This window comes from Streptopelia decaocto (genome assembly GCF_964273445.1).
Source record: "Streptopelia decaocto genome assembly, chromosome: 25".
Lineage (NCBI taxonomy): Eukaryota > Metazoa > Chordata > Aves > Columbiformes > Columbidae > Streptopelia > Streptopelia decaocto.
The window spans coordinates 4,455,697-4,475,158 of record NC_138680.1 but is presented as its reverse complement, the minus strand read 5'-3'; the positions used below and the strand labels follow the sequence as shown (position 1 = coordinate 4,475,158).

At 60.4% G+C, this 19,462-nt stretch overlaps 1 protein-coding gene across 1 annotated transcript; it reads right to left on the bottom strand.

The window, feature by feature from the left end:
- Nucleotides 1-1,910: 1,910 nt before the first annotated feature.
- ZNF703 (zinc finger protein 703) lies at nucleotides 1,911-4,592 on the bottom strand (the record flags this gene model as incomplete). The annotated part of the gene is made up of 2 exons (XM_082072643.1): nucleotides 1,911-4,053; nucleotides 4,380-4,592. 2 exons carry the CDS (start codon nucleotides 4,590-4,592, stop codon nucleotides 2,674-2,676), a joined length of 1,593 nt encoding a protein of 530 aa, XP_081928769.1. The 3' UTR covers nucleotides 1,911-2,673.
- Between the last annotated feature and the right edge of the window lie 14,870 nt (nucleotides 4,593-19,462).

Below are 19,462 nucleotides of genomic sequence, written 5' to 3'. Positions count from 1 at the left end.
TCTTTAGGGAGGGGAAAAATATTCCTCGGGGAGCCTTGTGCGCGGCAGGACGTACCGAGCAGCATCCAGCTCCCGGTGCCGGCGCAGGGAGCGTGCGGGGGCGCGTTTTGGAGCTGGGAGCACCCTGGTGTGAGGAGGGGCCTGGGGGAGAGGGGAGATGGACCCTTGCGCATGGCAGGGCCCCCAGGGCCGGCAGGGTCTGCGCTGTTCTATCGCCTCACATGCATCCACCAGCACCGCGGCATCGCCCTCTCGCCCTGCGGCACGAGGGTCTCTGGTGATGGATGCCGGGCTATGGATGGGGATGGGCACGGTGGGATGAAACGCTGCACCAGGGACACGCGACAGGCACCGCGTTCTGGAGCTGCAGCCGAGGAGTCGTGATTTATCCTGGGGACCGGCGGTGCCCAAGCGAGGCCGACGCCGAGCAGCATCAGCAGCAGGAGCGGGGGCCACAACCCCGGAGCAGCGATGCTCCTGAGGCCAGGGGTGCCCACAACACCTTCAAATGCCACCGCGTGTCTCGGCGGCAGCGCAGGAGCTGTCCCACCAGCGCTGTGCCCGCTGCCCCAACACGCTGCTCCGCGGTGAGCACCGGCTGCAACGGGTCCAGCACCCAGCTGGGACACAGGATGGGACACAGCGGCACTGCCGCCCGCCGCGCAGAGCAAACAGCCGCAGCAAAGCCCCTCTGCTCCCAATCCAGCCCTGCAAATCGCAGGCCAAGGGGAGACCGGCCCCCAGCACCACCAAACGCCCCCATTTCCAGCAACCAGCCAAGGGTTTGCAGCAGGAGACCCCGGCGGGGCCCCCCCAGCCCCATGCCCACGGCCACGCTCGCGGTAACAGGCAGGAAAATAAAATTCCCGTTGGCAAAACAAGCCCCTGTTCTAAGCACATTATTTTTCAGCTCAAAGGACACAAAGGAATTTAAACACAGGGCATAAGGCAACATAGAGAAGGCAATTAAGTGCGATTAATTGCATGACTCACCCAAAACGCAACAGGCGTAAAGCACTCAACAGCAAGAAAGAAAGAAGTGATGTGGGGCAATGGGAGCACGTGAGATCTCAAAGGGCAGTGGGGCACAGCCGGGGTCCTGCTGCTGGGAGAAAAGCCCCTTTTTTGGGGCCTGGGGGGGGCAGCGCCCCCGCTGCCGCAGGCCTGGCGCAGGCAGGAGCCGTGGGAACCAGCCCCATCTCAGAGCCACAGACGGCAAACATGTTAAATGGGGAGGGGGACTGTGATTCCACGCCAGCTCTTGGCTGCCCACGCACCCTACGCGGGAGCGGGACCCCGGTTATATCGCAATTCCGTCCCTAAAGCTGAATTCCCGCGGCGGGTGCAGGCAGGAGAGGGGTTGCCATCCGCTCGGGGGGCACCGGGCGCTCTTTGCATCGGTTTCAGCTCAAACGCCTTCTCGAACCTTCCCCGCTCCGCCACGCACGAGAAACCCGGCGCTTTCCTCCCGGGGAAACGCACACGCGAGGAAACGGACCCGAGGAGGCACCGCACGCCCCGTTTCTCCCGCACGAGCCCCCCCGGCCCGCAGCCGCCACCCGGCCCGGGGGTGCGGCGGTGCCCGGGGATGCGGCGGGACCGCGCTCGGGGCCGGGAGGGTCCCGCAGCCCCGGGGGTCGGGACCGGCCGCACCCGCCGCCGCTGCCGCTAGATGGTGCTGGGAGCCCGCGGGCCGGCACGGAGCCCCGGTGCGGAGCCCCCGGCAGGAAGACCCCAGCTTCAGTACAGAGCCCCCCGCCCGGGTACGGAGCCCCGGCCCGGTACGGAGTCCCCCAGTCCGAGTACAGAGCCCCCCAGTCCGGTACAGAGCCCCCAAGGACGCGGGTTCCCGGCAGCACAGGGAGGGGGGAGTGCAGGGAGGGACGAGAGAAGACACCACAGGGTGAATATAACCAAGAGTCATTTATTAACAAAATCAGACTTACCAAGCCGGAGCTCATCACCCGCCACGCTCGCCGCCCTCCCGCTGCTCCGGTCGAGGGACCCAGCGCCCTCCGCTGGGCCCGGTGCTGCCGCTGGAGCCGCCGCTCTTCGCCCCGGGGGGGACACACACACGGTGCCGCTCCCCACGCGCGGTGGGGGCGGCGGTCACGGCGGCAGAGCCGCGGGACGGGGAGCTGCGCGGCCAGGCCTTCGCCCGCCCGCCCGTCACAGCCGCCCCGGCCCCGGACACATCGCAAGAAATAAAGAGAAATTAAAAAAAATAAACATTACATGTGTTAAGTTGACAAATGAAGAGGAACAGAATCCTAACGATGGACGCGGGGCAGGAAAAGGCCTTTTCCTTCTCTCCTTGTGTGTCAGGAGTCATGCAAGAATTCCTCAGCGGGGAAAAGAAAAGGGAGGAAAAAAAGATCAAAATAAACAGAAGAGGAAAACCAAAAGGAACCAAAAGGAACCAAAACCCCCACACCTGCAAAGGAAAGATTTTTTTCTTTTTTTTTTAATCTTTTTTTGTTTTTTTTTTGTTTGTTTTTTTGTTTTTTGTTATTTTTTTGGACACAGACTGTTTGCATACCATTGATTCATCGGTGTATTAATGCACTTATATTCCCAGCTTTAAGCTAACATACAGTAAATAAATACACAGTCCAAGGAGGGAGCGAGGGGCTGGGGCAGGAGGAGGCTGAGCAGGGCGCGGGGCCGCCGCGGTTACTGATATCCCAGTGCAGAAGCTGAAGTTAGTCTTTGGCCGTAGAGCGCGTATGGAGAGTAGTAAGGTCCGGCGGCCGGCAAGGAGGGCACCGGCAGCGCGCCGGCCGTGGGCAAATGGCTCTTGCCGTAGGGGTGGTACCTGTTTAGTCCCAAAGTGTGTGGGCTCCTCAAGGAGAGGGAGGCGGGTAACGTGTTGGGGCTCCCGGGGGCGGCGGGCGGGAGGTGGAGGTGGCAGGAGGCTGCGGAGCCCAGCCCGGAGGTAGGGTAACCCGCCAAGAGTTTCTCCGCCCCTGGCAGGGCCGTGTGGGTCCGTAGGTGCGTGAGCAGCTCCTCCGAGGTGGCAAACCTCTTGTCGCAGGGTCCGCTGGCAGACACCCAGTTGCATATGTGGGGCAGGGGGTCGTTCTGCAGCATGAAGCCGTAGGTGTAGAGGGGGTGGCCGGGCAGGCTGGGGGTGCCGCTGGAGGAAAGCGTGGTGTGCACCGAGTGCAGGGGGTGCGTGGGGTACACCAAGGGGTATCCGCTCTTCAGGCTGCCGGGGTCGTGCACGCAGCTGGAGCAGTTGCTGGAGCCCAGGTGCGAGGTGCTGTGGTAGCTCAGGCAATATGGGTCCCGGCATAATCCCTGCATGAAGGAGGGCGGCGAGGCCCCGGTGAGCGGGCTGGAGCTGGGCGGCTTGCCCGGCAGCCCCAGTGCCCCCGGCAGCTGGCTGCCCACCAGGCCCGGCTTGGTGGGGTCCAGCCCGGGCACGAACTGGGATGGGTAGCCGGCGTAGGCACCGACAATGGAGCCGTGGTAGCCGATGCTGGAAGGCGGCAGAGGGAAGACGGAGTGGCCCGGCTTGTAGGGCGAGACGGGGGCCACATGGCCGGCGGGCGGCAGGGCGGGGGGCTCCGACTTGCGGCCCGAGGGGGGTTCGCCGTGCGCCCCGGGCTCCGCCGCCCCACGCACCAGCCCCCCGCCGGTCCCCTCGGGGCTGGGCTTGCCCGCCTCGGGCTCCTTCTTCTCCTCGGCGCCCTTGGGGTCGGCGTGCTGCGGCGAGGCACCGCGGGAGCTGCCGGGCGAGGCGGCGGCGTGCGGGGGGAACGGCGGGCAAGCGGCGCTGGGCACCCGAAAGCCGGCCTTGTCTGCGCTGCCCTCCTTGCGCGGCTCCCCAGCGCCCTTCGAGTAGGGCTTGAAGCTGGACTTGTCCTCGGGCGGTGCGTCCGCGCTGCCCGGGGGCTTCAGGGCGGCGGGGCGGGCGGCGGGCTCCTTCTCGGCGGCGGGCAGCCCGGCGGAGGCCACGGCGTTCAGCTTGGAGGAGGGCGGCGGGTCGGGCTTGCCGATCTGCGAGCAGGTCTGGGCCAGCAGCGCCAGCGGGCTCTTCTTGGCGTCCAGCTGCGGGCGGAGCGGAGCCGGTCAGGGGGGAACCCCGACGGTGCCCCCGGCCCGGCCCCCCCCCATCCCACCCCCAAAATCCCGGGTGCAGCGGGGCCGAGCCCGGCGCGGAGCCAGGGCGCGGGGGATGGGGGGACGGGGGGATGCGCTTGGCCGGGGTGGGGTGGGGGGAGCCGGGCTGCGGCGGGAGAGCAGGGAAGGAGCCGATCGCGGGGAGCCGGGAGCGCCGGGAACGGATGAGCCCGGCCGGGAGGAGCCGGGAGCGCCGGACCGGGATGAGCCCCGGGCGGACCCCGGGGTAGCGGGCGGGGGCGGCGGGCACTGACCTCGATAGGGCTGACGGGCGTGGAGGAGAGCGGCTGGAGGTACTCGGGGTGCAGGAGGTGGCCGCCGTGGGCGCTGAGCATCTTCAGGACGCGGATGGGCAGCCGGCTGGCCTGGCGGAGCGGGTCGGCGGGGGGCGGCCGGGGCGACGGGGCGCCCGCGGTTCCGCGGCTCGGCGGGGTCCTCGGCCGGGGCCCGCCGGGGGCACCGCTCATTTGGGGCGGGGGAAAGGGGGGGGGGCGCCGGGCTCCGCGGGGCCGGGCCGGGCCGGGCGGGCGGCGGAGCGGCGGCGGCGGCGGCCCCGGCGAGACGAAACCCTTCCCTGGCCCCACCGACACGTCAAATAGCCCCGATGGCGGCCGCGCTCCGAGGGGGCCGGCGCCGCGCACCAATCCGCGCCCGGCCGGGCCCCCGGGGCGGGGAGAGCCGCCGGTGGGGGGGGCGAGCCGCCGCCACCGCCCCGCGCTGCCGCCGCGTGGGGAGAACCGCCCACGGCCCGACACCGGCGGCGGGCACGGGCTGCGGCGGGCACGGCTCGGCTGGCACGGCACGGCATGGCGTGGTGCTCATGGCACAGCTGGGCATGGCGTGGCACAGCTCAGAAAGCACGGCATGGTAGAGCTCAGCCGTTATGGCATGGCACGGCATGGCTCAGAAAGCTTGGCATGGTATAGCTCAGCCATTATGGCATGGCATGGCACGGCTCGGTCAGTATGGCACGGCCTAGCATGGTGCTGCTAGCACACCTTGGCATGGCATAGCGTGGCTCGCATAGCATGGCTGGCACTGTTTGTCGTGGCTGCCAAAGCATGACGTGGCTGGCACAGTTTGTCATGGCCTGGCACAGCTCAGATGGCACGGCACAGCATGGTGCTGATAGCACAGCTTGGCATGGCCTGGCACAGCTCAGATGGCACGGCACAGCATGGTGCTGATAGCACAGCTTGGCATGGCATGGCACAGCTCAGGTGGCACGGCACTGCTGGCACAGCTTAGCATGGCACTGCGTGGCTCAGCTTGTCCTAGGTAAGATCAGCCTGGCACAGCCGGGCTGCGGTGGCTGCTGCACCCGGTCTGTGTCCTGCTGGCCCCAGACACAACCCCTGTGCCAACTGGGACGGTGCTGGGGCTGCTGGTGGGACAGCAGCGGCACCCAAACCTGAAGGGCCAACACGGTTTGCACACATACTGTTTTATCTTGCGTGTGTTGCAGTCACCAGCCTTTATTTTAACAGCAGTGGCGGCCATTGCAGCGTTTTCTGCTCTTGGCATGGTGACCGGTGACTGATCATTTCACACCATTGACAAATGCGCAGCCATCAGGGATGCGTCCAGGACTTACCTGGAAAAAGTTCAGAACGGGGATCCAGGTGACCCGTCCGTCTGACCACACGGTGCCCTCGGCACGGCCCCGGCTCTGGATATTGGCCATTACGGTGTTTTCCTGCATGTCCCCGTGGCTGCGGGCGCATCTTTGCCAAGAGCAGGTTGCAGGGCAATGGTTTGCCGTGCAGCCGGGGCTGGCGGGATGAACCAGCTCTGCCCACCCGGCCTTGGGGTTTCAGTCCCCCCTGCCTGCCTGGAAAGGGGAGACAGACACCTGTCATTAATCATATTAACTCCTGACAGGTGCTTTATGTTCCACAATGTTGCTATCATTAAGTTCATGTGGCCGCCCCTCACCAAGCCCGTCTGCTCCGGGCTCCTTGGCTGCATTTCCCCGCGAGCACCCTGGCACGGCCCGACGTCCCGTCCCGCTTCTCCAGCCGCTCTCAGTCACCCGATGGTCAGACATGTCCATTCTCCCTCTTCGTGAGGCTTTTTCCTTATTTCCCCCTTCCCAACGCTGACCGCGAGATGGATTCAGCCGGACAGGGGGACGTGGATGGAGCGGCGCTGCCGTTCAAAGGAGCCATTCAAGTCGGGAGGAAATAGAGAAAAGTCTTTCCTCAAAGTCCTGGAGTTGTGCGCCAACAACAACACGGCCCTGACAAAACATCGAGTGCGGGGGACAAGGGCCTGAGAGCAGCGGCGACGCATCTGCGGCGCACGAGGCTCGAGGAAGAGAGGCCTCCGGGGCCGCGTTTATTGTTCCCCCCAAAACTCGGGTCATTGGGAAGGGCCGATCCTGCTCCGGTGCTGGAGCGACCACAGAACATCTCTGGATGCAGCTGGTGTGCGCTGGGTTGCGATTCATCAAGGGGCCGTCACGGGTAACGGTGAATCCTGCTCAGTGCCGATGCCCGTCTCTGGCTATGGGCTTCATTCTCAAATCCATCTGGGTCCTGTTTTCATTAAGGGGAACGGTGACCAGAGAGAGGGAAAAACTTCCCTATTTCATGTTCCTTTCTGCTCCACAAGTCACCTGCGAGATCGCCCGCCACAAAGGGTATTCCAATAAAATACGCCAGGCCGCTTGCCAAATCAAAATAACACAGCACCAGATGAAAAGCAAAATATTTTGAAGAAAAGTAAAGCCAAAGAAGACAAAAAGCCTCCGTGAGCGCTTTCAGAAATGACTAATGATAGTTTTGCTGCCTAATCAGGGCTCGCCCCACCTGGGCTGCTTCAGAGAGGCTTTATTTCCCAAGGACTTATCCCAGCGCCCGTGCGCTCTGCTGGGTTTGCAGCCTGCGGAGCGCGGCCGTGCAGGGGGACGGTGCAGGGGAACGGTGCAGGGGAACGGTGCAGGGGACGGTGCAGGGGGACGGTGCATGGGGACGGTGCAGGGGGACGGTGCAGGGGGACGGTGCATGGGAACGGTGCAGGGGAACGGTGCAGGGGAACGGTGCAGGGGAACGGTGCATGGGAACGGTGCAGGGGAACGGTGCAGGGGAACGGTGCATGGGAACGGTGCAGGGGGACGGTGCAGGGGGACGGTGCAGGGGGACGGTGCAGGGGGAATGGTGCTTTTCTGGAAGTTCTTCCAGCAGCTTGGGATGAGCCCCGGGCAGGGTTTGGGGTGACACACACCGGGGGTGCCCCTCACTCCTGGGGCCTTCCAGCCCCACCCACAGCTCCGGGAGATGCACAGAGGTGCTTTGCCGGGCCGGCACACGCGGTGCACCGGGGACTTTTAACGCGGGAGAGCACCAGGAGCCGGGCCCGGAGCGATGCGCGGGCTGGAAACCGCCGCAAACCACGGCATTCGATGCACAAACAGCAAACTGCACCACAAGAAAGCCTTTTTCCCAGAGGTCAAGGGCTTTCCTTCACCTGCCTGTGCCGGCCGCCACTTGGACAGCACACAGTCCAACGCTCAGCGCTTTTCTTCTCTATTTTTGCTCTGCCCTTTAGCAGAAAACCCTCTCCGGTTCTGCCACGCGCTCGTGTTGCTGTAGTCAGAGGGCTGCTCTAGCGTGGTGTTTCAGGTACCGCGGCACGGGCTGCCGGCGCGGGGAAACGGGCTGGGGCGGGCGGGGGCACCGGGCGCCGCGTCCCGCACCCAAAACTGCCGGGATAAGATGACACGGATTTAAATCACTGCGACTCCCCCAGCATCTCCCTCTGAGCCGCACTCCGCATAAGCGCCGCTCCCAGCTCGCTGCTGCCGGACGCGCTTTAAAGGAGAATGGGAAAGCGCTTGATTTGTGCGCCGCGCACCTGCCGCGTTACAGGTAAATCACCATCCGGCACCCCAGGGACGGCCCGGCCCCCCGGCTGCGCCGCCGAGTCAGCGTTTCCCGTCCCCCCGCACCGCGGCCTCGCTCCGAGCTGCAGAACAAGTGCATAAAAATGATCTTATTTATTACAGGAGACATGTTTTAAAACAACTGACAAAATTGCAAGATGTAAAACGACAAGCAAGTGCTTTTTCTTTTTTAAAGCCATATAGACTTCTGGCAATGATAAAAATAGTGTTTTCTTTTTTAAAGTTGGAATTAATCTTTCTTTCCAAAGCAATCGTGTATCAGGAAAGGCAGGAAGACACTTAGATATTAACGGATCCTCGCTGGGTGATGGTTACTCACTGAGCAGCCGGGTGCTCGCTCTCTGCAGAGCGGTTCACATGAAAGAGCAGCGTGAACATTAAAGCAGAAAAAGGTGAAGGGTTTTCTCCCCTCCCCTGTTCCCTTGATGTGTGACTAACAGCTGCTTTTCTGTGCGACACATCAGTGGGGTCTTCCTGTTGTTGATGTAATGAAGCTGTTTCCTGGTGTGAAATTCTGCGGGGTGAATGGCGGGAGGGAGGAACCCTCGGAAGGTCCCGGCCCCGCGCGGCCAGCGGGGCTCACGGCGCCGACGCTCCAGCATCCTCACGTGCTCTCCTGTTCGAGTTCTGTGCCGCTGCAGCAGAGTTGTTAGCACGGACCGTTTGGGGTGTTTTCCCCACGACCCCGTCTCTCTCCGCACCCGCGCTGCACAAAGTGGCCCATGGGGAGGTGACGGGACCCCCGTCCATCGCGGTGGGAAGGGACCCCCGCACAGTGGGGACGCGGCTGCCGCCCCGCGCTGGCACCGGCCCCAGCGCTTCGGGGATCCCCCCTTTAGTCCTCAGACACCTAAAAAAAATCACTTTTCCCTCTGTTTTTCTTGCTTTCCTCACCAGTGTTAGTTAATTAAACCATGCAAATTAAAATAACTTAATTTCTATAATATCAGGACCAGAGCCTCGAACCATTTGGTGTAGCTCATCTGGCACGTACATTACATAAAATGTTTGGAGCGGCTCTAATAGAAATGAAAAAGGCTGTAAATCAAGTTTAATTTATTCATTTTCTGTATGGTATGAAAGCATGCCAAAATCAGATTATTTATGAGCCCTTCATAACAATAGGCATTTTTATTGGTTGCAAATGACAAAAGGGGTTCTCAGAGGGATTTTTTTCTTCTTTTAAATTTTTTGAATGCCTTTTCAGAAACATTTATTTTTTTGGACTCTATGATCTCAAAGAAAAACATTTAATCATTGATACAGTAAAAATAATTTATATTTAGATACTGCGAAACACATCAGACTTTAGAACATAAATACACAGAGCTAATCCAGCCCAAGGGCTCAGGCGAGCGCCGCAGCACAGGTTGGAGCAGAGCTGAGATTTATACCCGCTCCCCTAAATTTCCCATTAAGAGCATAATCTCCTGTAAGTCTTTCACAAAATGCCTCGGCCACTCGGGGTTTGTTTGCTTTTCTTTCGCTTTTCCAGACCCGCTCGGTGTGCCGGGTGTTGCACAAGCGCTCGGTGTGCGCGGGCACGCGCGTGTGTTCGCGTGTCACCTCTGCCCACCCACGGCCAGTTCACGCCGTCCCGGTGCGGGACCAAACCCACGGGCTCTGTACAAACGGGGCAGGTCGGCCGCCTCAACACACAGAATATCCCCGATAAACCACCCATGGGCTGGCGTCGGCCTCCCGCTTTTCGGCTCATTTCACCCACCTCGGTGCGTTCCCCGGCACAGCGGGAGCCAGCGGCGGGTTTGGCGGGTGCGGATGCTGATACCCACTGATGGTCCTGGGATGCTCTTGGGTATGAGCCACAGCAACCCCAAAGCCCGCAGACCTGAGTTTTGGGGGCAGGAGGAGATGGGTCCCCAGGATTGCTGGCCGAGGTGGGACGCCTGCCTGGCTGTGCAGGGGTGGCTGTGCTGCAGGGCCCGGGGTGGGAGGACGGGGACAGAGGTGTCCCCTGTCCCAGGGACAGGCCTCTGCGCCCCGCCCGGCCATTCTGAGAGGGAAAAAGCCAAAGCAAGAAGAGAAGGAGAGGGAACCCCCTCCCCAGGAGAATTAGCATCCAGGATCTGTCAGTCACCCGGAGCTTTTGGTAAAAGGGGCCCCTTGTCAACCTCTGCCTTTGATGTGACTGGGACCGAGGTGCTCAATTAAAAGCCTATCAGTCTGTAAGTAAATCAACGCCTATCAGGCTTGTCACATCAAACAAACGATTATTGCAGGAACCCGCCCACCCCATTAATCTGGCTGTTCCCTCTTGACAGCTCAGGGTCAGGGCACTGTAAATCCTGCACTGGATCGCAGCCACCTGGAGCAGGATTAAAGCCGCCCCGCAGTATCTGCTGCCGCTGCACCCGCCGGCTCCCCGGCTGCACCCAGGGGTGCCCCGCACGGGGCTGGGGGCCCTGCTGGAGCCGGGCTGTGCGGGGTCACGGTTGCTGGTGCGGGTGGTTCGGTGGTGCTATGCGGTCACGGCAAACAGGGTTTGTGTGGCACCAGGGATGCTCAGTGGCTGGTACCCAGCACCCACCGCTGCAACAGTCCTGCCAGTACCTGTCCGGCTGCCGAGGTGATGCGGGAGCAGCTCCAGAGACGGCTCTTGGTGTCCCCAGGGAGTTCTTGTCAATGGGGACGGTCCCACCAAAACCCCGTGTTTCCACAGGGAGGGTGGGCAGCTGCGGTGTCCGTGGTGAGCTGGGCCAAACCTCAGCAGCTGCCGGGCAGGTCACGTTCGAGCCTGTGACCATCAGCAGGGGAGCATCTCCGCAGCTCACATGATAAAAGGAACCAAACAGGTTGAGCTTTCGGGCGCTCTTTGGGTCTGGATCAGCAGCAGCGGTTCCTGGGGACACCATGGTTGTCCCATCGGGTCACTCAAGGTGGAGACGACTGGGCAGCAACTGGGGCTCCTGCCCTTGTCCTCCCAGATGCTCCATGTCCCCAGGGCCGGGCTGGCGGGGAGGAGGGTGCTGGACCACCGGATCCGAGAACAAGCAGCTCTATTCAGGGGAAGGAAGGAGCCAAACTCTGCTCAAGAGCCTCTGTGCTGTGGTGGGAGCGGCCTCGGGGCAGCCGGAGCTTGTGATTCCTGCACACGCACACAGAGGCTGTTTTAATAAAGGAAAACTGAATCCTGGATCACATGAGGGCTGGCAAAGACGGGGCCGGCGCGAGCAGAGGTGACACCAAATAGGAGACAGGCTGTCACTGCGCCACGTCTCACGCGGCGACGCCAAATCTTGTGCCGATAAGCGGTATCGCCTCCGCGGGATGGCCGTCACCGCGCGCCCTGCCCGGGACCCCGGCTCTCCCACGCACGTCAAGCAACACCGGGCAGATAACGCCACCGTGCCCGTGTCCCCACCACCCGCGTCGCCGCCACCCGTGTCCCCGCCGTGCCTGGCTGGCTCTGCCCGGCCCCAGCACCATGGTGGGAGATGCTGGTGTGGATGGTGGAAAGAAACTCCCCGTGGTCACCCGCTGCTCCCAGCCAGGTGCATTTTGCACGGGGAGAAGTGCTGGGGGCGCAGGATCGGGGGGATCTGGCCCTGTGGAGTTTAACGCCCACACATGATCAATGCCGAGTTTAAGTAAGGTTTATTGGTATCTGTAATTTAACATGACATATTTCTAACACGAATTACTCTGAGATCATCGTGTGCATAAAATATGACAGGAATCTTTTAAGTGCAAGCATAGTTCTCAGTTAATTTAATAACTGAGATGGAAAATGGAATAGCATTAAATTTAATATTTTACATAATGCTCCTACACTTCCTTCACTTGCTGCTGGCATCATTTGTTTTCCCTTCTTCCTCCTCTCCAGCCCGAGCTGTCCTGGAGCCCGGCCCGGCAGGGGCGCAGCCAGCGCCGCCCCCACACCTCCCCATGCCATCCAAAGCGGGGGGTGCTCCGCGCCCCCTCGCCTCTGCTCGGCAGAATAACGGCACCGCCGCCCTTCACGGCTCGGAAACCCAACTCACCCTTCATGAAGAAAGCGGTTTCCAAGTCTGCTGCTGGGCAAACAGCCTCCCACGTCCCAGGAACCCAGGCCCGAGGCAGACGAGGGGTTAATTCACATCACGCGGGCAAAGTCACCTTCTGCTCAGATCTGGAGGAGAGAAGGATGGGGTATAATTGCTCACCCACTTGACCCAGGGCCTGTCCCTGCGTCTCGCTCTCGCCCTCTGCTCTCGCTCAGGGCTGCTCTCAGCAGCTCCCGCTCTTCATCCTCCTCACCCAGCTCCCGCTCTTCATCCTCCTCACCCTCACCCAGCTCCCGCTCTTCATCCTCCTCACCCTCACGCAGCTCCCGCTCTTCATCCTCCTCACCCTCACCCAGCTCCCGCTCTTCATCCTCCTCACGCTCACGCAGCTCCCGCTCTTCATCCTCCTCACCCTCACGCAGCTCCCGCTCTTCATCCTCCTCACGCTCACCCAGCTCCCGCTCTTCATCCTCCTCATCCTCACCCCGCTCCTGCCATTCCTCACCCAGCACGGCTTTGGACAGAAAACCACAGCTGACCCATTTTACAGGGAAATCTCCCCAGGGCTGTGCCGGGCTCCCCATCCCACGCACGCCCGGACACGAACCATTCGTGCTGGGACCGACCCCGGACCGGGACGGGCCGGGGGGTGCGAAGCCCCCGGGATGCTCCACGCCAGGTTTAGTGCTCGCGGCGGGATTTGGGGGCGCGGAGGACGCCGAGTGCTGCAGAAGGGAGGGAAGCGGCTCCCAGCCCTGTCCCTGCCCTGTTCCAGGGGCTCCGGGAACAGCGTGTGAACACGGAGCTGCCGCAGTCGTGGCTGCGGAGGAGCCGGCAGGGCCCCGGCAGGATGGGACCCTCCAGCCCTCGTGTGCTGCGGTTCAAAGGGTCCCGCGGCCGCGATGAAAGGAGGGAGTGGGAGAGATTCCAGCGGGGAGCAGGGCCAGCGCTGCTGGGAACCCAGCGGGCTCTTTATCGGCGAGTAGCAGAGCCTGACAGCGCCGTAACTCTCTCTTCTGAAGGAGATGAGCTTGCAATAAAGCAAGGAGCGCATTAGAGGTAACGAGACAAAATGGCAGGTTTTGAAAGCCCAGCAGAAGCACTAATCCAGCCTGGAACAGAGAGGCCACTCAGCTCACCTCGGCCCTTTGGAAACGCTGCCGGGTTTTGGCAGCGCTGCCAGAACAGCTCTTTACTGTAACTTGGAAAGTCTCGGACGCGGGTTTCAACACCTCGCTCTCACACCACATAATGCAAAAGTTAATTCTACTTTCAGGCTGATGTCAACATTCCCCTTTATTGCCAGGGCGAAATGTGAAGACTACATTAATTTGCATTTGCTGTGTGCAAGTAACGCGTTCCAGATAATCACAGTAACTCCTCTAAGGTATAGACGAGAATTTCCTGGATAATGTGCTGGATGGAAAAAGCCGCTGGGATCCAAGAGCAGGAAACTGCATTGTGTGTTTTCGCAGCTCCACCTGGACGCAGCGCAGGGACCCCGCGGCAGCGCCGGCGCGGGACGGCGAGCTGGGCGCTGGGGGGGGCACCAGCACCAGCACCCGCGGGGCCAGAGCAGCGCGGGGTGAGAACCGGCCACGGGAAGGGACCTTCTCCTCCCCTGCAACTTCAACAGCAGGCGGCCACTTCGCCATGAAACGAACACCCATCACTGACTGGAAGCCAAACAATGATCACTCAAAGCAACGTGCTGAAAAACACAGAGGCTCCAGTCTGAGGCAGCGACGGCCCTTTGTCTGCGGAGCCGAGAAATGTATCGAGCCCCGGGCGCCTGCACGGAAACTCGCCCCGTGCCCCCCAGTAAATTAACTCGGAGGATCCCGCACACGAGCGCTTCGGCCGGGAGGCGTGGGCCGAGGGAATGGATTTTCCATCTTCCCTGATATATCGCGTGGCCCGGACGGCGGCAATGGCCACACATCACAGCTCAGGGCGTCCAGGGGCTCTGCAAACCGAGAGCTGGACGCGGGGATGCTCGTCCCCAAGGTGCCAGGAGCAGATGTCCGGGGGACCCTCCCAGGTGGGATCATCCCGTCCCCGTCCCCGTGGCCGCCTGCCCACCCACCCGCCACCAAACCGCGTGCGGGAGCCATGAATTCATTCCCATTTATGATCTGTTATGATGATACCCCTGAAGGATAAAAGTCTATACATAATAATCTCTCTCTTCAGCTTTGTTAACAACTTCAATTAACAGGGAGCTGTGTAATGCTTCATCAGCCGTTTGGATTACAGATGAAATTAAGCCATCATATTTATGAACTACGCAGTGAGTTCGAGGAGGACTCCACATATTTTACATTTAATAACTTGCCCTCTCATTTTATTTATAACGTTAATAATGATTTGGTGGCTGCTTTGGGGGGAAAACATAAATGCCAAAGCGAGGGAGGGGCGAGCGGAGCGGCGCTTTATGGGAGCAGCGCCGCCGATGCCCCGACGCGCCTCCCGCCTCGGCCGCTTCTCCTCCAGTTTTGATTAAGGAGCCCTGTGATCATGGACACTTGTGCCTCGTAATTGCTTTCCACTCGGCACTTTCGAAGCCCGGGCCGAGGGTTAATGATTAAATCCATGGCGGGGACACGTCGCACCCACCAGCTGGAGCATCGTGACCCGGGGGGCGTCGCATTTTGGGTGCATTTTGTAGGTCCTGACCCCAAAGGGGACGCCCCGTGCCGCGGGGGAAGGGTCAGCGCCTTGCCATGGAAAACATAGAATAACCTGGTTCCCTGAAGCACAAGGAGCAGGCGCAGGGACGCCGCTCCGCACGCCCGCGGGACCGGGGGGTGCTCGGGGCGCCTTCGGGTGCGGGTCCCGCTCTCGGGTGCGGGTCCCGCTGCGGCGCTGGTGTCACCACCCGCCGATGAACCCGCAGGATGCGCCCAGTCTGCAGCCCCGACACACCGAGAGCCAGCAAGGTTAATTAATCTGAGCAAAGAGCGAAGCCTAAAAGATGGGGAGCAGCACGCTGAAAGATGACGGCTGGCAAAAATCATTAGAAGCATCTTTCAACAATCTATATACTGTTATCGATCCTGTTATAGATCATGTTCCTTTCCCCTTTTTTGCAGGATCTTCTGGATCGATACAGCAAGTGCATTGAGACTGTAGCAACACATTTAAAACCTTATAAAAGGTTATTTAGTTGCTAACAGTGCAGCAGTTTCTGCAAAGCCTGCCAAAAGGTTACAGCTTTTTGGGCATCATAAATTACAGACGACAGGGAAAAAAAGTAAGTGCGGTTTTCTTTATTGTCTCCATGATGGATGGGCTCCTGAACAAGACACAAAATACATCATATCACCTTTAATGGGACCACATTTCTGTAGCCATAACTCACAATTTTAAAATAGAAAATGGTGAAATATGGCGTTGTATATTCCACTCCTGACATATTTATGAGTCCTTCCCTTCTTATAAATACAGTGATTGCTATTTCAAAGCAGCATGTCAGGTATGAGCAGAGCACAAACAGCTGGTGCGATTGAAAAATTATAGCCAGAGTTGGACGTTTTCAAAAACTCTCTCTAGCAGCAGTAAATTTACAATGTTTGCACTAACTGTTATTAAAACCAAATCCATATCTTGGCAACAGGAACGCAGCGCTCGGGCCCAGCTGGAGCGGCGGTGCCGCTCGCACCGGGGCTGCTGGGGAGGCTCAAAGGGCACGGTGGGGTCCCCGGCTCCGGACGGGGTCCCCGGCTCCGGACGGGGTCCCACGGCAGCCCCCGCGTGTCCCGGGGGACGCGGAGCTGTCGGCGCGTCCCCAGGACCGCGCTGGCTCCCAGCACCTCGCTCCAGCTCCGGCCTCTCTCCAATTTATGCCTCAGTCCGTAATGGCAGTTTAATGTTACACTAATAGGGGCTTCGGGGCCGGTGCCATTTCTGTATCATTATTTCCATTCATTCCGTAAGAGGGTTTTACTGGTAAATACCTTGTGGAAGGAATAATCCCTGCAGGAGCCCTCCCGAGCATCTCCAGCCCCTGGGAGCCGGGGGAATTCTCTGGCCTCATTTAGGCACACAAAAGGCCTCTAATTAGCTTTTTGTTTAGTCCGATTATGAATGTGAGTTTTGACCTTCCGCAGTGATTAGCTTTTGAAGCTAACTGATTTGCATAACATCAGTTTCTAAACTACATGTACAACCTCGGACCAGGCTCTTTGTTTTTCCTCCTTTCCCTGTTCTTTAAAGCACGGCCTGAGGAGCTGCTGGGTTCCCTCCCTGCTCCCCGGTGAGGCCCAGCGCAGGGATTCGGGTGCACCCGCTATAGGGCACCCGTCTTCCCCCGTCCCCTTCCCAAAGCTCTGCTCTGGGGTCCCTGCACAACCACATCACCCCGGACAACGTCCACTTGTCCTGCTGCCACCGCCAACACGGGGCCCATCCCAGCTCCTCGGGACACCCCGAGTCCCCAGAAACACTGGGGGTCCTTCCGACTGGGAATTCACCACGGACATGGCCAAGGTCACTGCTGGAGGCTCGGAGAACAATGGGCTTTCACACATTCTTTGTGGGAGCTAAATTCAAAACTCTTTATCACCGATTTACACTCCTTTATCTGGGCAAAGCCCTCCAGAGGTGCATTTTATTACCCTGGATTATTAAACAAGAAAACTTCGCGATAATGAGGCGCGGGGCTCTCGGCGGCTGCTGCCCGGCCGCTGGGACCCGCTCCCGCCGCGTTATCAGCCGCTGGCGCTATCACGATGGGCGGCTCTATCTGCCGCGATTACGGTGCTGCTGCCAGAGCTCCGGTCTCCATGGCCCGTGAATAATACCAGATAAACCCTCGCTCTGGGTAAGTCTTCTCGGGGAGCGTCTCCTGGTGCAACAGCCTGGGGCCTGGGGGCTGCACAGGAAGGCGGGGAGGAATCCAAGTTTTTGGAGATAACAGCCCCCTCTTACCTCCAGAGAGAAGGGGCTGAGGCTCAGTGCAGGATGCCAACTCTACACCCGCTTCTGCCATAAACCCCCTTGCAGCTGGAGGCGAAACCACATCCTCCCTCTGCACATCCCGGCCACGTGCTGCACCCCCAAACCTGGCCACCCATCCTGCAGCACCCCCAAACCCACCCATCCATCCTGCAGCACCCCAAACCCACCCATCCTGCAGCATCCCCAAACCCGCCCATCCCGCAGCACCCCAAACCCACCCATCCATCCTGCAGCACCCCAAACCCACCCATCCTGCAGCATCCCCAAACCCGCCCATCCCGCAGCACCCCAAACCCGCCCATCCCGCAGCACCCCAAACCCGCCCATCCCGCAGCACCCCAAACCCACCCTTCCAGCAGCACCCCAAACCCGCCCATCCCGCAGCACCCCAAACCCGCCCTTCCAGCAGCACCCCAAACCCGCCCATCCCGCAGCACCCCCAAACCCGCCCATCCCGCAGCACCCCAAACCCGCCCTTCCAGCAGCACCCCAAACCCGCCCATCCCGCAGCACCCCCAAACCCGCCCATCCCGCAGCACCCCAAGCCCCCCCATCCCGCAGCACCCCCGGCAGCGGTTTCGGCACCGATCCCCCGCTCCCCCGTGCACAGCCCCGCAGGACGCAGACTCGCCGCTCCCACCCGGCACACGCGGCCCCTTCCTCCCCGCGCCCCTCCCTCCCAAACCAGGGCTGTAATATTTTCTTTCCTGCACACATGCAAGGACCTCGGAGTTGACTGCTCTGTTTTATAACATCGCTGTTTCCTGGCCTGGCTTTATTACATCTGTTCTTTGGGGTATGGTGTTATAAATTGGGTATGTGATGACGTGTAATCACTAACTGCAAAGCCAATACATTTTCGCTGCAACAGCAGCAAGACAAATAAAGGCGAGCGGGAGAGGCTGGCGAGGCTCTGACAAAGGGAGATATATACACCGGCACAGCCACAGATAATTTAAAAATCTGATTGGGGATTGAAAGCAATGTTATCCTAATGGAGCTGGCTTCGCTTTCTGAGAGAACGTCCTTAGCTTTTGGGCAGGGATTTGGGTTTTGCTAAGAAGCGCAGCTGCGTTTCCAGCTCTTTTTGGGGACGTTCGAGGCCCGGCACGGCTGAGGATGCTCCCTGCCCGTCCTGCCCCAGCAGTGTGGGAATTGGGGGGTCCTGAGCCAAACCAAGGCTGTTTTAGGGCAGTATTGGGGATTTCTGTGGTGTCCTGGCTGGGTCAGGACCTGCGCATCCCTGCTCCTGCATCCCGAGGGGCAAACCCGGCCCGAGCGGTGGCGCAGGCTGAGCTGGAACCGGCCCCAGCACCGCTGTCCTTAGTAGCAATAATCACGGGTGCAACTGTGCAAATGTGCCCGGCGAAGATGGGATGGGAGATAAATGGGAGAGAGTCAACCAGCTGCAACTTAAGATGTGCCTGTATGCTGCTGCACCGGTTTATCATGATAAATGTCATTGGAAAATCAATTCTCTGTGTACTTTTGGGAATTACAACTATCATTTTGGTGTGATTTATTTGCTGTATAACATGGACAAGGGCTCTTTGTTCATCATTCTGAAAGTTCATTTACAATTGCTCTGAGTTCTCGGTTTTCCACGCGCCGCGGCCGATGGCGTCTGCGCTGCGGTGAACGCGGACCCGGCCCAGGGGCGCTGGTGGGGACGCTGCTCCGCTCGTCCCGCTGCCCGGCCGGGGGTCACCAGAAACCCCGCAAAACCCCGCGCGGAAAGCGGCGGCGGTGGGGACGTCCCCTCCGCGACACAGCAAAGGGACGGCGGCCACCGCCCCAGCAGCCGCGTTTCGCGGCGGGGCAGCGCCGGGCCGGGGCTTTCGGCGTGCCGGCGCGGCACACCGGGCCAGCCTTCCCTGTTTCCTTTGCCAGCCACCCACCAAACCCGTCTGTCCTGCTGTGCTGCTTGCGGGAGGCTGGGAAACCTGCCCTGCCCCGAGCGCGGGGCGGCCACATCGCCCGTGGGGCCGGCGCTGGAGGGGTCGGCACAGAGCGGGGCAAAGAGCAGCCAAACCAGCAGAATTCAGCTTGTTTATCCGCAGAGGCTGAGCAGGGGAACCATCGCTCTCATAAACACACGGGGGGTGGACGCCAGGCAGGGGGACGAGCTGTTTAAGGACAATGTTGGCGTGAGGACAGAGGGAATAAATTAGCCATGAAAAAGATGTAGGCTGGAAATGAAAAGAAAACTGCAATATCATCTGGAAGAGCCTCCTGAGCAGGGGACGGAGCAGCGAGGGGCTCTCGCTGCCTCCAAACGACGCTCTGCTTTAGAATTCACACTGCCTTCGGCCCACCGGATTGCAGTAAAGTTCAGGAAAACCGTTTCTATATAAATCTCCCAGTTGCTGGGCAGTTCAAACCCATCCGGTGTTCAACGTTTGTCTTTAAAGGCCAAGCTCAGGCCTGGAATCGCACCCTGGAGGAGCAGGAGCGAGGGGTGAGGAAGGGA